Source organism: Myotis davidii, unplaced genomic scaffold (assembly GCF_000327345.1).
Source record: "Myotis davidii unplaced genomic scaffold, ASM32734v1 scaffold663, whole genome shotgun sequence".
NCBI classification, from domain to species: Eukaryota; Metazoa; Chordata; class Mammalia; order Chiroptera; family Vespertilionidae; genus Myotis; species Myotis davidii.
This window is the reverse complement of record NW_006295816.1, coordinates 8,100,574-8,114,749: the sequence shown is the minus strand read 5'-3', so window position 1 is coordinate 8,114,749 and position 14,176 is coordinate 8,100,574. Positions and strand designations below refer to the sequence as shown.

Here is a 14,176-nt window from a genome sequence, read left to right as displayed (position 1 = left end):
ATATATGATTGTTAAGTTGTAGGGTATGCACATATACTGTATGTGTATATATATAGTGTATATATATATATATACACACACACACAGATACTGTATATATATATATGATTGTTAAGTTGTAGGGTATGCACATCAGTGATTTACCTGATTGTACAATTGCCCCCTGTGATGGCTGTACCAAATCCAGACTCCTACAAAGTGTGACTTCTCAGTGTTTCACACCCTTGTCAACACGTGCAAGTTTATTTCTGATTCTCTTAGGGGTGAGAAATAGTATCTCAATGTTGCTCTTTGCATTCCTCTGTGTTTCTTTAAAAAAAATCTTTATTGCTGAAAGTATTACATATGTCCCTTTCCCTGCCTCCTTGCCCTCCCCCCACCAATCCTAGCCCGCTTCCCTCTGTCTGTGTTTCTTTTCGTTTGTTTATACCCATCTGTGTGTCCCCTTTGGGATTTGCCTGTCATTTCCTCTGTCCACTGTGCTGTCTTTTTGCCCCTGGGTTGTCTGTCCCTCTTTTCCTCACTGATGCATAAGCGTTCAAAATCGATTCTGGATTTCCTGTCTTTCTAGTTGAATACTTTTCACAGTATCAATATCTAGTTTATGGCAATGACTTCACTTTGTTTTATCGTATCCTTTATTTGATGGGTATTTTACATTTTAATATAAGTAAACTTATCAATCTTTTCTTTCATGGTATAAACTCTTCATGTTGCTAAAGACAGCCTTCCAAACCCCAAGATTTTTTCTCACTTTTATTCTGAAAGTTTAAAAATGTTGCTTTATCCTATTTAGGTGTTGGATCCAATTCCCCACCACTAATTGATGAGTACGGTGTGGGTAGGGATCTAAATGCATTTTCTTCTCTATAGATAACCATTCTGCCCAGTTATTTATTATTAAATAATCTATCATTTTCCTACCGAATTGTAATGCCATTTTTATTATTTATCAAGTCACCAAATATGCATTTTCTACTTCTGAGTTCTCAATTCTGTAGCAGTGATCCAATTTTCTATCTTTGCAACAATACTATAACTTTATAATATATCTTAATACATGTAGGGTAAATTCCCCACCCGATTCCTAATTTATCTTCATAGACTTTACTTTTCCATATGAATTTTAGTATTACCTTGTCAATTCCCATAAAAAACTGTGTTGGAATTCTTATTGGAATTACATTAAATATCTAGGCTAATTTGGGAAGAACTGCTATCTCTACAAAATTGAGACGTTCATTCACAAAAATGGTCTATCTCTCCACTCATCTGAGTCTTCTTTTGTGCTTTTTAAAAGTTTAAATTGTTTTCATATAAAAATTATGATCTTTTGCTACATTTCTTCCTAGATTCCTCCTAGTTTTTACTGTTATTTATTTTTAAGAGTGTCAACTTTTAAACATGACTTTCTCCAAATGGTCCTGGTGGCGAGGAGCAGAATGAATGTGGGTAAATTGAGCGTGTGCCTAGTAACATTGGTAAACTCTTACTAGTCCTGATCGTCTTTGTGTAGATTTTCTTGAATTATTTATATAGATAACAATATAATCTGAGAAGTAATGTTCGATCTGTTCTCTTCTTTCTTCTTTTCCTTTTGTTACCATGGTGATAAGGACCTCCGGTATAATTTGGACTGGAAGCAGGGAGGTAGGCACAAAGCTAGAGCGAGAGCCTGGCAGTGGAGTGCCCCAGGTATGAACAAGGGCTCTAGATACAAACTGCTCGGTTGCGAATCCTGACTCTACCACTTCCTGGCTGTGTGACGGCGGTTAAGTGATTTGTGCCTCTGTTCCCTTATCAGTAAAATGGGAACAATAATAATAATAGCATCTCCCTTACTGGTTATTATCAGAAATTAGGTGTTCAACAAGTATTAGCTACGACTACCACCAGCTTCACATCTATGTTCGTTCCTGACTTTTAATGGGAAGACTGCTAACGTTTCATGGTCAAGAATGATACTATAGATCATTTGGGTCAGATTATTTCTAGTTTGCTAAGAGTTCTTACCACAAAGAGTTTGGTTTTATTAGATGATTTTTCCACACTGAAGGGAAGATCATATGTGCCTGGCATAAACACACTTTGATCACGAGGAGTTTATACTTTACTTATTTGATTTTTCTTAATCGTACACTGCTGGATTTGTTTTGGCTTTTTTTTCCCTCTCGTTTCTTTATGGTCTTAAATCTCTTCTTGGTAACTTCCATTTTTTCTAGAAAAATTTTCACTTAGTCTGTTCAAAATTTACTAGCATTAAGTTGTTTATAATGTTTTACATTGTGTTTTAATCTCTACTGTTTGTGTAGTTCTGCCTCTTTTCCATCTTTAATGTATTTGTACCTTCAATTTCTAAATTTTAATCCTGCTAAGAAATTTGTCTATTAGTCGTTTCAGAATATGTTTGTTTAAAAAAAACTTCTCCATAGTATGAAACAGAGTGTGGAATCTCAGAGGGAAGGTGGGGGTAGGTGGGTGGGAGGTAATCAACCAAGGACCTTGGATGCATCTATGCATGGCCCATGGGCACAGATAATGGGGTGGTGAGGGGGTCAATGGGGAAAGAAAGGGGACAGCCAAAACCGGTTTGGCTCGGTGGATAGAGCGCCGGCCTGCGGACTGAGGGGTCCCAGGTTCGATTCTGGTCAAGGGCATGTGCCTGGGTTGCGGGCACATCCCCACTGGGGATGTGAAGGAGGCGGCTGATCGATGTTTCTCTCTCATCGATGTTTCTGACTCTCTGTCTCTCTCCCTTCCTCTCTGTAAAAAATCAATAAAATATATTTAAAAAAAGAAAGAAAGGGGACATATGTAATACTTTGAATGAAGAACTATTAAAAAAACAAAACATTCCATTTGATAAAAGAAAATAAAAAACTTCATAATTACATTTTAAAAATTATGTATTAATTTTCTGCTTTTATCTTTAATTTTCTTTACATTTTTACTAACGACTTGAATCAAATGACTGGCTCATTAATTTCCAACTTTTCTTTTTTAATGTATATAGGGAAGGGCAAGGGTGGGTTTACAGTTGTGCGTACATGAAACACAGAGTTTATTCTTGTATTATTATTATTTATTAATTTTATTAATTACTTTCCAAATGAATAACGGCAAACCTACTTGTGTCCCACCCTGTACACTTTAGGCTATAAATTTCCCTCTGAGTACGGCATTTGCTGGCTGAGACTGATAAGCTTCCTTCTTTTTCATTTCCCAGCGTCTGTGTGTGGGTTTTTCTGGTTCACCGTTTTACTGAATGTAGGGTCATATACCTATGGGCTACTTAGTTCCAGCCCCTATTCACACTGTCCCAAAGTCTCTACATGGTCACTGAAATCCAAACCCCCAGATCACTCACAGCATCAACGACTCCCCACCCCATCCAGAGCAACGACAGAACCATGTCATGTTTACTGCTATAGTTTTTAAGTCCCTCTTTGTTTTTGGCACGCGGGCATTTTTGTTACGTTCTCATGAACTTTGCTCTGCACGTCAAAGAATGCTGGCTATATCTTTAATTGTTTCGCAGTCAGAGACTTCTCAGGCTTGCCTACAGCATGGCTTTTAACGTTTGATTATATGGTGGGCTAAAAGTTACTCAGCTCTAGAAATCTCCTCCTTCCTGGAATTTGTCTTTAGTGGCACGCTTTGAAAGGCTTTTCCCCTACTATGCTTATTTTTGTGGTTTGGTTTCTTTCCATTGACTATTTAAACCATCGAAAATATATTAACTGCAAGACAATACAAACCTTACATGCTAGCAATAAGCCCTCCAAACAGAACCAAACAGAGCTATCATCCAACAACATGACCTACTAGTAATCATCGAACCACAGGTTAAACACAGCTGCGATTCAATCACTACTTAATGATCCGGCGAGGCCAACAGAGCTCCCCATCACCTTGACTTGGAGCTCGGTCCGAACCAAGGGTCACATTCCACTAAAACCGCATTCAACGGAAACCTGACGTAACCGCCATCTGAAGACCAACGCAAGGGAGGCACAGCTGGGTGATGAGGCCCCTGCAGACTGGGAGACAGCTTTCCCTCCTGTTTGCATATAAAACTAGAATTATAGCAAATGCACACAATTGTGAAAACATCTGACTGGATCCTGCAGAGAACTGTCCAGAGTCCTAGATATGGAAAGTAATAAGGGAAGACAATCTTCATACCCCAAAGTGTGGGAGACCTGCTTGCCTGGTTGGGGGTGGGCCCCTGTGCAGCTGGACAAGACAGGGCCGGGTCTGCAGGAAGAGAGGGGTTAGAGCAAATGCCTCCCTTCCTCTCCCCAAACTCGGTAATGATTCTAGGAGCTCCTTCTGGAAACCAGTGGGGGTCTTTGCCAGCCTTTCCCGGGGCTCCCCTGGGGGAAGGGCTGACTGTGTTTATCTGGACACAGCCAAGCGGGCTCTGTCGCTCAGAGTCAGGAGACAGAAGCTACATGCCCAGCTCTGTCACCACTGTGTCCCCTCTCAGGCCTCAGTTTCCCCTTTTTCTAGTGAAGAGGTAGGGCTTGGTATCATCTCAAGAGGAAGAAATCAGAATTAGAACCCAGACATCCTAACTTCCAGGGACAGTCTCTTTAATAATAACAACAGCAGTAATAACCCCAGTTATCATGTATCTTTAGTGCTTATTGTTTATCAAACTCTGAGCCAAGGACATTACACGTATTATCTTATTCAGTCCTCATTAGCTTCCCATAAAGCTGGCATCGTCATACTAATTTTACATTTATTAAATTCAAGAAATATGTTTTGTGCAATTACTGAGCCGAAGTGATTTGCTTGAGGTCACATATAGTTCGTAAGAGCTGAGTCAGAATTCAAATCTGGCTCTGCTTCACTTACTCGCTGCACCCAGTGTCCATCCATCCATCCATCTATCCATCCATCCATCCATCCATCCATCCATCCATCCATCCATCCATCCATCCATCCATCCATCCATCCATCCATCCATCCATCCATCCATCCACCTATCCATCCATCCATCTATCCATCCTCTTCTCCATCCAACAAACATCGATGTCCACCTACAGAAACTCTGGCTATAAGAGAATTGCCTTTTTTTGTACCCCCTCCCCTCCTCCATCTATTATTGCCAAATCTCACGTCCCCACCCATTTCAGGCTCACCCCCACCTCCCTTTTGCTTTGTCACCTCTGAGCATCTTCATTCACCTTTATCCCCAAACTCTCCCTCCCAACTATATCTCTCTGTTCCTTAAATGCTGATGCTGAAACTCCTTACTTCACAATGCCTTCCACGATGACCCCACCATCGGAAAATCCTTCTGCCCTCTGGATCCCTGCGCCCAGAGCCAGGCAGGCTGGGACAGCTGGCTGAGAGCCATTCGCACCCGGATGCCCCCTCTGGAGTCAGCTCCCAGCGGCCCTTACCAGGTTTCCGACCTGCAGCATCTCCTCGAATTCCGTCGTCATGTTGTAGTGCTCCAGGGCCATGAAGAGCGTGTTCAGCACGATGCACATGGTGATGGTGAGGTCAGCAAAGGGGTCCATGACCATGAACTTCACTTTCTGCTTGATGGACATCCACAGGGGGCAGCAATCCCAGATCAGGTAGCGCTCGGCGAAGTGGTTCCAGCACGGCGGGCACTTGCGGTGAGACTCCTCCAGCTCTGGGGGGACACCGGGGAGCTGGTTTGCTTTTGTTGACTGATTCATACATAACTCAGGGTGCTCCGGAAAGATGCGTGGCTTAGCCAGGGAGGGGACAGGGCTGATGCATGCATGGCAGGGGGTCCTCGAAAGAGGCAGGGAAGACAAAGGGAAGGGGAGGGGGGCTGTGTCTTGACTCCTTACCCTGGAAATATGGGAGAAGAGGACCACAGGGCAGGGGGCAGGGAGCAGGGATGGATGTGGGGAAAACTGGGACAGGACAGATCAGGGCGGACTGGAAAGGAGGCAGCATCCGAGACAGGCGAGTTCAGATATTAGGGACACTCAGGAGTGAATAGCTGTGGACGTGTTAGGACAGGGGGTGTGGTGGTGCCTGGGACAGGCCGGAGAAACTGTGAACACATATGGGGCAGGAGGGAACAAGACGGGGGTTGCCGAGGGTGGGACTGGCTGGGATGAGGCCAGAGCAGGCATGCTTGGGGGAGGATGGCCCCCGGCAGACAGGGAGGTGCTCAGGGGAGGACCAGATGAGACTGATCGACACCTGGGACAGGCCAGGACACTTGTGGGAAAGTTTGAAAGCAACAGACGCGGCTCCTGACAATGCCCAGGAAAGGACAAGCGTAAAGGAATGAAACACCTAGGGCAGGGGACACAGACGGAGAAGTCTGGAGCCGCTGGGGGATGGTCCAAGGCAGAGGGAGGCCTGGCTCAGGTCCGGGTAACGACAGGGTGCCCAGACCAGAAGTGGGAGTGTTTGGATGAGACCAGGGCCGGGGGGTGCTGACCTTCCAGGGCGCTGGTGAGGACACTGACTGCGCTGAGGGCCCGCTGCCGCTCTCCTGGCCCCTCGAAGCCATCCATGCACCGAGCCGGAGGGGTCAGCATCTGGGGTCTGCCTGGCTCCTCCGATGGAGTGGTCTGCGTACCATCGGGAGATATGCGTCAGCCTGGGGACCGGTGTCCGCTGGGCCTGGGGCAGCTGCTGGGCCTGGGGCAGCTGGTTCAGACTCAGGTTGGGAAGGTCACAGGGAGACAGGATGGGGGTCTTGATGGGACAGCGGGTGCTGGGCTTCTCTGCTCCCAGCTCCCTCCCAGTTAACACGCCCCCACCCCTCTCAGCAATTATTATCTCCCTCATTCTCTATTCTTCACCATCTCCAGGAAGTGGTGGTTCTTGACTGTGGACAGGAACTACATGACCCAGTTCTATTAACCAGATGCTGTCGTACATGTTAGTCCATGCAAGGACGATCCGGGAGTCTTAATTTACCACAAGCTCCCTAGAGTCAAGAACATAACGAAGCTGAAAAAAAAATCTGCCACGCTCCCTGGCGACAGTCATAGCAGCATAAAGCACAAGGCTTCCTTCCGCGTGGCTGGTGGGGACTTCTGCGGAGACACTTTGGCTCTCTCCACCAAGAGAACTGTAAACTGGCTCTGCAATTACTCATCTGGTAATCTGACTTCATAAATAATTTTGCACATGCGCCAAAAATATACATGCGATGATGTCCATTGCAGCACTGCCCCCGGTACCACAGGAACAAAACAACGAATCAGTAGGAAGAATTTGAAAACCAATTGTGGGGACACTCTGACTCTGATACAGACAATGAAGAGAGCGAGGCAGTTCCATGTGTGTGCCCTGGTCTGCACCCTGGGGCCTGTTTTCAATGTGCTCGCATCATTGCTGCGGGGGAAGGAACCAGGCCTGCAGATGGAGACGTGTCCTGACGAAGGTGGATGCAGCAGCCGTCTCTAGGCTCACTCAGCACCACCCTCCCCCGCTCAAAACTATGGGTGGCCCACGAAGGCTGCCCATCAGCGCGGCCCTGCATCACCACCGTCTGTGAGCCGGCGCTGGGGGGTGCTGAAGGCACCTGGCTGCTCAACGTGCAAGACCAAGGTTCTATGACCTTTATAGGTCACAGGGAGGATGGGCCTAGGCTGCCCAGGGTGGCAGAGCCAGGGCCTGGGGTGGGAGCTAAATTTATCTGGGCTCAAGTTCTGGTCAACCTTTGCAATTGGGGGGTGGGGGGCTGCCCTGAAAGGTTGCCCAGGGAGATAGTGAGCTCCCCGTCATTGGAAGTATGCGAGCAGAGGCACCTGCCAGGGCTGAGGTGGCTGGTGTAATAACAGTACCTAGGTACTCCTGGCCAGCTGAACTCACCAGTTTGTCTTAAATCCTCCCAACCTCTCGCCTCCTCCTCTACTGTTGGTAAGAGTTCGAGTTATCATTTAGCAAGTATTTACTATTTCCCCTTCCAGGGTGGACCAACAAACTTCCCGTCCTCTAGGTGACACACTCGCTTGGGTCAATGCAATGTCAGTGGACATGGTGCGAACAGAAGCCTGAAACAAGCTGTGCCATTGGCCTTGCTCTTGTGCTCCAGTCATCCTCCCAGAAAAGAGCTTCCCTCGGTAGCTGCCACTCCTGCAGCCTGGGCCTCACTCAGCACATAGACAGGAGCAGCCCTGCGTCTGACCCAGTGTGGAGCCAAGCCAACGTGAAGTCCGGAGCAGAGCTGCCCAGCTAAGCCCAACCTAGACCAGCCGAACCATTGTCAACCTGCAGAGGACTGAGCATGAGCATAAAAACTGTTGTCATCCATTGACGTCAGGGGTAGTTTGTTACACACCATTACGTGTGGCGATAGCTGACTGATACACCATTCTAGTGCAAGTTATCATCACCCCTTTCCTAAAACCACCACAATAGCCCCCTAACTGGCCTCTTCTTCTCTTCCCTATATCCACTACACAGCAGAAAGGGAGTCCCTTAAAAATCAGATCATGCTATGCCTCTGATCAACAGCTCCCCCCAGCCCACTGCTCCCCATCTTATTCAGGATAAATTCAAACTTTCCTATGACCTACAAGGCTCTGCAGAATCCAAATCCTAACTCATCAAACTCATTCCAGATCCCTTCCCGCAGGTTCCACCACACCTGGTCTTGCCCGGCTCTCTCAGGTCATGCCCATTTCTCTTCAGAAGCCTTTCAAATTGCTGTTCCCTCTGCCTAAAACACCACGCTCCCATGTCTTTGTGGCTGGCTCCCTAAATCATTTGCCTGTCAATTTTAATGTCAGCTCCACTGGGAGGCCTTCCCCGATTGTTCTAACTAATAGTTCCCATCCCCATCCCTCCCCCTGGCAACTTCCTATAACATGACCCTTATTGCTACCTGGGAATGCTGACCCGTTCACTATCTGTCTTCCTGACTACAAGGCAAACTCCGCCAGGGCAGGGCTCTTTCTGTTCTGTTCATTGCAATAACCCTGGAGTCTCAAACACTGTGTGGCACTCAGGGCAGCCAGCTGGCCCTGGATATGTCCTGGTGGATGGATAGATCCTTGGGAACGGGGAGGCTGGGGTGAGAGCTCTAGCTCTGCCCTCACTTGCTGATGGTGGGGGGAGGGGGATGAAATCTAGGGAGTGGCTGTTCACTGTGCCTCGCCTGGCCCCACGTGACTCTCTCTGGGCCAGGCACTCCCAGGCAGACAGGGAACAGGACCATTTCCGGGTCCTGTTCCAGCTTCCTCAGAGAGCCTGCCCTCTCCCATGTCCCTGGAGGCATTGGGGTCTGAGCCACGTGTTTGCCCTTTGCCTGGGTGGGCTGTTCTGGGCACTGTGTTGGGGGTCAGGAGTCAGCAAGGGGTCAACAATCTGGATAAATGAAACACGCGCGGTCCGTCGGGGTGGCCCTCCCTCCTGCCCTCCCATGTTGACTCCGGGCCCACCTCGTGCCTGACACTGTGTTTTGTTTTCTGATGAGAAATGGGTAGACGCGTCTCACCGGGAACCAGAAGCCAGGAAGGCATTCCCGGGGCCTGCAGCCTGCTAATCTCTTTAACTTTTCAGAGTCTCCATCTCGGCCCACTAATTCCTTTAACTTCGCAAATGACCCCCTTGGCCGAGCTAATCCCTTTAAGGTTACAAATGGGCCCTACCGAAGTGAGAATGCTGAGGTCAGAATTCCCGGTAATGAAGTGTTTGAACTCGGGCTCCTCCCGACATGTGCCCTACGAGACGATTCTCTCCCTAACGAGATTAGGAGGTTCTATTCGCTTCCTGAATCCACGGGGCTGAGGCTCCAGGCTGGGCATGAGGGGGAGTCTGCAGCCACTGGGATGTGGTGCTCCTGGGAAGTCAGATACCCCACCCTACAGGGGATGGCCTGGGGCCTCCCGGACTCACCCGGAAGCTTCAGTCTGCTCTCCCCCCCCACTTGGTTTCCCCAGAGGAGTGTGAGGGCCCCAGGCGCTCTGCATTGCGCCCCAGGAGTCTTGATTCCTTCCTGCTCAATAATTACAATCACAGATAATAATAATAATAATAATGACTGGAATGTGAGGCAAGGACTGGGCTGGGCATCGGATAGGTGTTAACTCAGTCCTCGCCACAACCAGCCGGCGCGGACATTCCCTTTATTGTCTCTACAGATGAGGGAATGGGGACACAGAGAGCTGTGTGAATCTGTGCAGAGTCGCGCAGCTAGAGCAAGCGTCTGAGCAAAACAGGCCATTTGGCTGTGAGCTGTTCCTCTTCAGCCTCCCCTCCCCCCTCCTGACCATTTCCCTGTCCTGTTCCAGCTTCCTCAGAGAGCCTGCCCTCTTCCATCTCCCTGTAGGCATTGGGGTCTGAGCCACGTGTCTGCCCTTTGCCTGGGCGGGCTGTTCTGGGCACTACGTTGGGTGTCAGGGGTCAGCAAGGACTGATCAGGCGGCCATCAGTCTGTCACGGGACTGGCTGACTGAGAGATTACAACTCTAACTGGTCTCTCATGACCTAGCCTGGCCGCTCCTCGTTACCTTTTTGACAATAACTCCAACTCCTCTCCCCTTTGTTCCCTGGGTTCTGGCCACACTGACCTCATGGCACGTCCTCCCCTTGGCGAGGCCAGTTTCTGCCTCAGGGCCTTTGCACTGCTGTCTTCTAGGCCTGGAACTTGCCTCCCCAAGACGAGGTAATGAAGGTACGTTATGATGATGTTATCATAACATCATATGCTCATCCTAATCGCTTTACCCCTGTGAGCCCCTTCCCTCTTGCAACAATCCTGCGATGGGCATTTTTAACCCATTTTACAGGCGAGAGACGCACAGTAACTTTCCCATGGCCATGCAGCAAAGCCGGATTATAAACCAGTTGGTCTCCAGAACCTGGGGTGCGGTCCACTCCTCTAAACCTGGGAGTTTCAGACAGCAGCCTGGCTCCCACCTTTGCTTTCATTTGTCTAAATGCCTCCTAGTGAATGGGGGTTCCTTCTCCCTCTTCTCTGTTCCCATCCTCCACACGACTTACTGGGCTAGTATTGAGTCACCGGTTTTCATGTACTGACACGTGGCAGACTTGGTGACTAACTGTTGGCCAAAACCTGGGAAGTGTCCCCTTGCCATTCTGGCCCTTCTCCCAGGAGGCTCCGGACTGCCAAGGACCCAGCAGGTCTACAGGGCACACACGGGTCCTCAGGACACTGGCTCCGTGCCACCGTGGCATCTCAGTGCCCCGGCCTTACCAATGATTAAACATTTAGCTATCATTTACCAATTATTAAATACTTAACTATCATCCCTGTTTATCAGCATAACGCACCTCCAGAACCCAGCACACACCCGGAGCTCAGTAAATACGGGGTGGGTGTATTTCGACCTGACCCTGGTGATGAGCTGGAGACCAGCTCTGCCCTGGAGCTACATCGCGGGCTGGCTCACCGTGTCTGGGGGGCGCTCCAGCATCATGGGGCGGAGGAGGCGGCTCCCTGGGGAGGTGGCCTCAGGGTCGCCTGCCCCCAGCAAGGAGACCACCCCATTGCAATCGATGGTGCTGTTCCTTTTGCCATTGAGGGCGTGGCCGGGAGCTGAGGTCCCGGGACTGGGCTGTGGCTGGGCACTAGGCCGGCGCAGGGACCAGGGCACCAGCAGTGACGTGCGGTGGCTCTCGCTGTCTCCCGCCGTGCTGTTTTCATCATCGGCAAAATCTGTCTCCGACCCCGTATCTCGCCGGCGAAAGGTGAAAATGCTCCCTCGCCTGAAGTGTGACTTCACGGAGGTCCTGTTGAAGCCCTGGGTGTTGCCGAGGTGGTTCTGAGGGCACAGGAAGACAGGACATCACCCCGACAGCCCTTCCAGTGCTCCCAACTCATCTCTTGTGGCATCCGTCCAGCTCACCTGCTCAGAGGACTGCGGGCTTTAGCTGGCCACACAGTGTGGGTGAGCTGGGCCGAGGGGTGGGGTGTTCAGGGAACGGGGCGGGGCTAGAGCAATCTTGTCCTTTCGGGGACCTTTGCTCACCTGGAGCCTGTGCCTCTGGGGCTTTGAGATCGACGCTCACCTGGGCTAAGGCTGGGCAGGGGGAGAGGAGGCAGGAAGGCTCCTGCAGTGTAGACCAGCCTGGCCCAAGCAGCCATGCCCCTCACTCATATGGGCCTGTCCTTGGTGTCCTACCAATTGACACTGTAGGGTGTATCACAGTCCCAGATCAATGCTGGGGACCTGGCTGAAATGTGGGATATCATAACACCCAGACCTACCCCGTCCCGCTGCCCAGGGCTCCTTGACCCCAAACATGGCCATGGGAAACAGGAAGGGCTGGGAGGGGCTGCGGGATGCCCTCCCTGGGGAGCAGCCATCTGTGACTGTACCAGGGACCCAACATGAAGGGCTTCTGATCTGCCCTAACGGGGGCAGGGCCACGGCAGGGGGCTACCATTGCTCTGGGGCCATCGTCCGAGTCCGACTTAGGAAGCCTGTCATCCCCACACTCCTCCGTCTCCGAAGACAATTGTTTTCTCCTCTTGCTCCTTTTCTCATGGGCGGTGACTGGGGGCAAAGGAGACATCTCCAAGGAGCTGCGGGACACGCTGTCCACACCCCTGATGGTGAGGGCCTGGAACAGGGCGGAAGAAGGGATGTCTTGGTCATCGGGACTACATGCAGCCGCAGGCTAAGACCCACCAGGTAACTCTTGGGGCCTTGGTTTTCCCCAGCAGTAAGGGGACTTGCACACTTACTCCCACATCAGGGCATCATGGAGAGATGAGCTCAGACAGACCCAGAATGTTCTATGAAAGAACCAAGTCCAGGGAGGAGGAGAATCGTGGCTGACATGGCAGCGTTTGGAAGAGGCGAGTGTGGGGGACAGATGGATGGGGTGTCAATGAGCTGAAGTGAAAGACCTAGAGGTCAGAGGACCTTCTAGAAGGTTTGGCTAGCCAAAATGGGTGCTGGGGGTGGTGGCATGGGGCAGTGAGAAGAAAGATGTCTACAGCCTGGCTTCCAACAGGCTTGCTCTGAGGTTTTCTTTTTATTTATTGTTTTTTAGTAATCCTCACCGGAGGATATTATTCCATTCATTTTTTAGAAAGAGTGGAAGGGAGGGAGGGAGAGAAAAACATCGATGGGAGAGAGACACAGCGATTGGCTGCCTCCCGCATGTGCCCCCACCAGGCTGGGGATCAAGACTGCAACTGAGGTACATGACCTTGACTGAAATCGAACCTGGGACCTTCAGGCCAACGCTCTATTCACTGCGCCAAACCTCCTATGGCTCTGTGGTTATTTTCTAGGCTGGCTCAGGCCTCCAACCTTGGACCCTTCTCACTGCCCCACCAGAAGGCACCCAGTGACCTGGATAACTATGTCCATGGACACATGGATCTCTTTTGTCCAGCATGCACTATGCTCACAGGAACCACCTTTACCCAGCAGGCACCACACCTCCAGGCACCAGCACACCCAGCAGGCACCATGCTTGCAGGCGTCCACAGTTAGGGGAGGGCTTGGTCTGGAGGCCCCGTGGCTGCACCGCTCACCCACCTCCTGCTCTTTCTTGAGCATCTCCATGGCCTCCTGGAATCGTTTTTCCTTCTCCTCCGTCTCAGCGATGGTGGCTTGGTTTTGCTCCTCGTAGGCCATGGCGACCACAGCCAGGATCAGGTTCACCAGGTAGAAGGAGCCCAGGAAGATGACAAGCATGAAGAAGATCATGTAGATCTTCCCTGCGGACCTCAGGGTCTGGGGGAGCAGGGGGGCAGAGGTCATCCTCCCTGGGCACCCTTCTGGGTCATGGTCATGGCATTTCAGAGTGGCCTAGCCTGGATGTGCCAGGAGTTCAATGGCCACACCTGGGGAGGGTCTAGAGCGTGTCCCACCTACAGAGGGAAGTGTCCTACAGAATGACCTACGCATAGGAAGTGGTGTCCCACCCACAGAGGGGCAGCCTGTCACAGTCAGCAGGGGAAATTCCATCACATAGGGTGGAGGAGAGTCCCACTCACAGAGCAGAATGTCCAAGGGATGGGTACTTGGTCATCAGCAGAGAGAGAGTTTCTTTGTTTGCTGAGCCCCCATCCCTCAAATGCAAGGGTCCCCTGTCCTCTGACCCTCCTCGGTTGCTGGAGCCACTCTGGCAGGGACAGCCTGGGCCCCGGTGCGGGGTCCTGAGCCCGTTCCTGGTGTCCCTCTGCTGGCCTGAGCACTCACGCACCTGCTGGTAGAGGCGCTCCCAAGTCCTGCGT

At 50.4% G+C, this 14,176-nt stretch overlaps 1 protein-coding gene across 1 annotated transcript in view; it reads right to left on the bottom strand.

Moving 5' to 3' along the window:
• Window positions 1-14,176, bottom strand: part of SCN5A (sodium voltage-gated channel alpha subunit 5) — a 93,645-nt gene that overhangs the window by 55,401 nt on the left and 24,068 nt on the right. Inside the window, 5 exon segments of the mRNA XM_015568313.1 lie at window positions 5,415-5,653; window positions 6,443-6,575; window positions 11,373-11,744; window positions 12,367-12,546; window positions 13,476-13,748. Coding sequence (XP_015423799.1) covers window positions 5,415-5,653; window positions 6,443-6,575; window positions 11,373-11,744; window positions 12,367-12,546; window positions 13,476-13,748 — 1,197 coding nt within the window.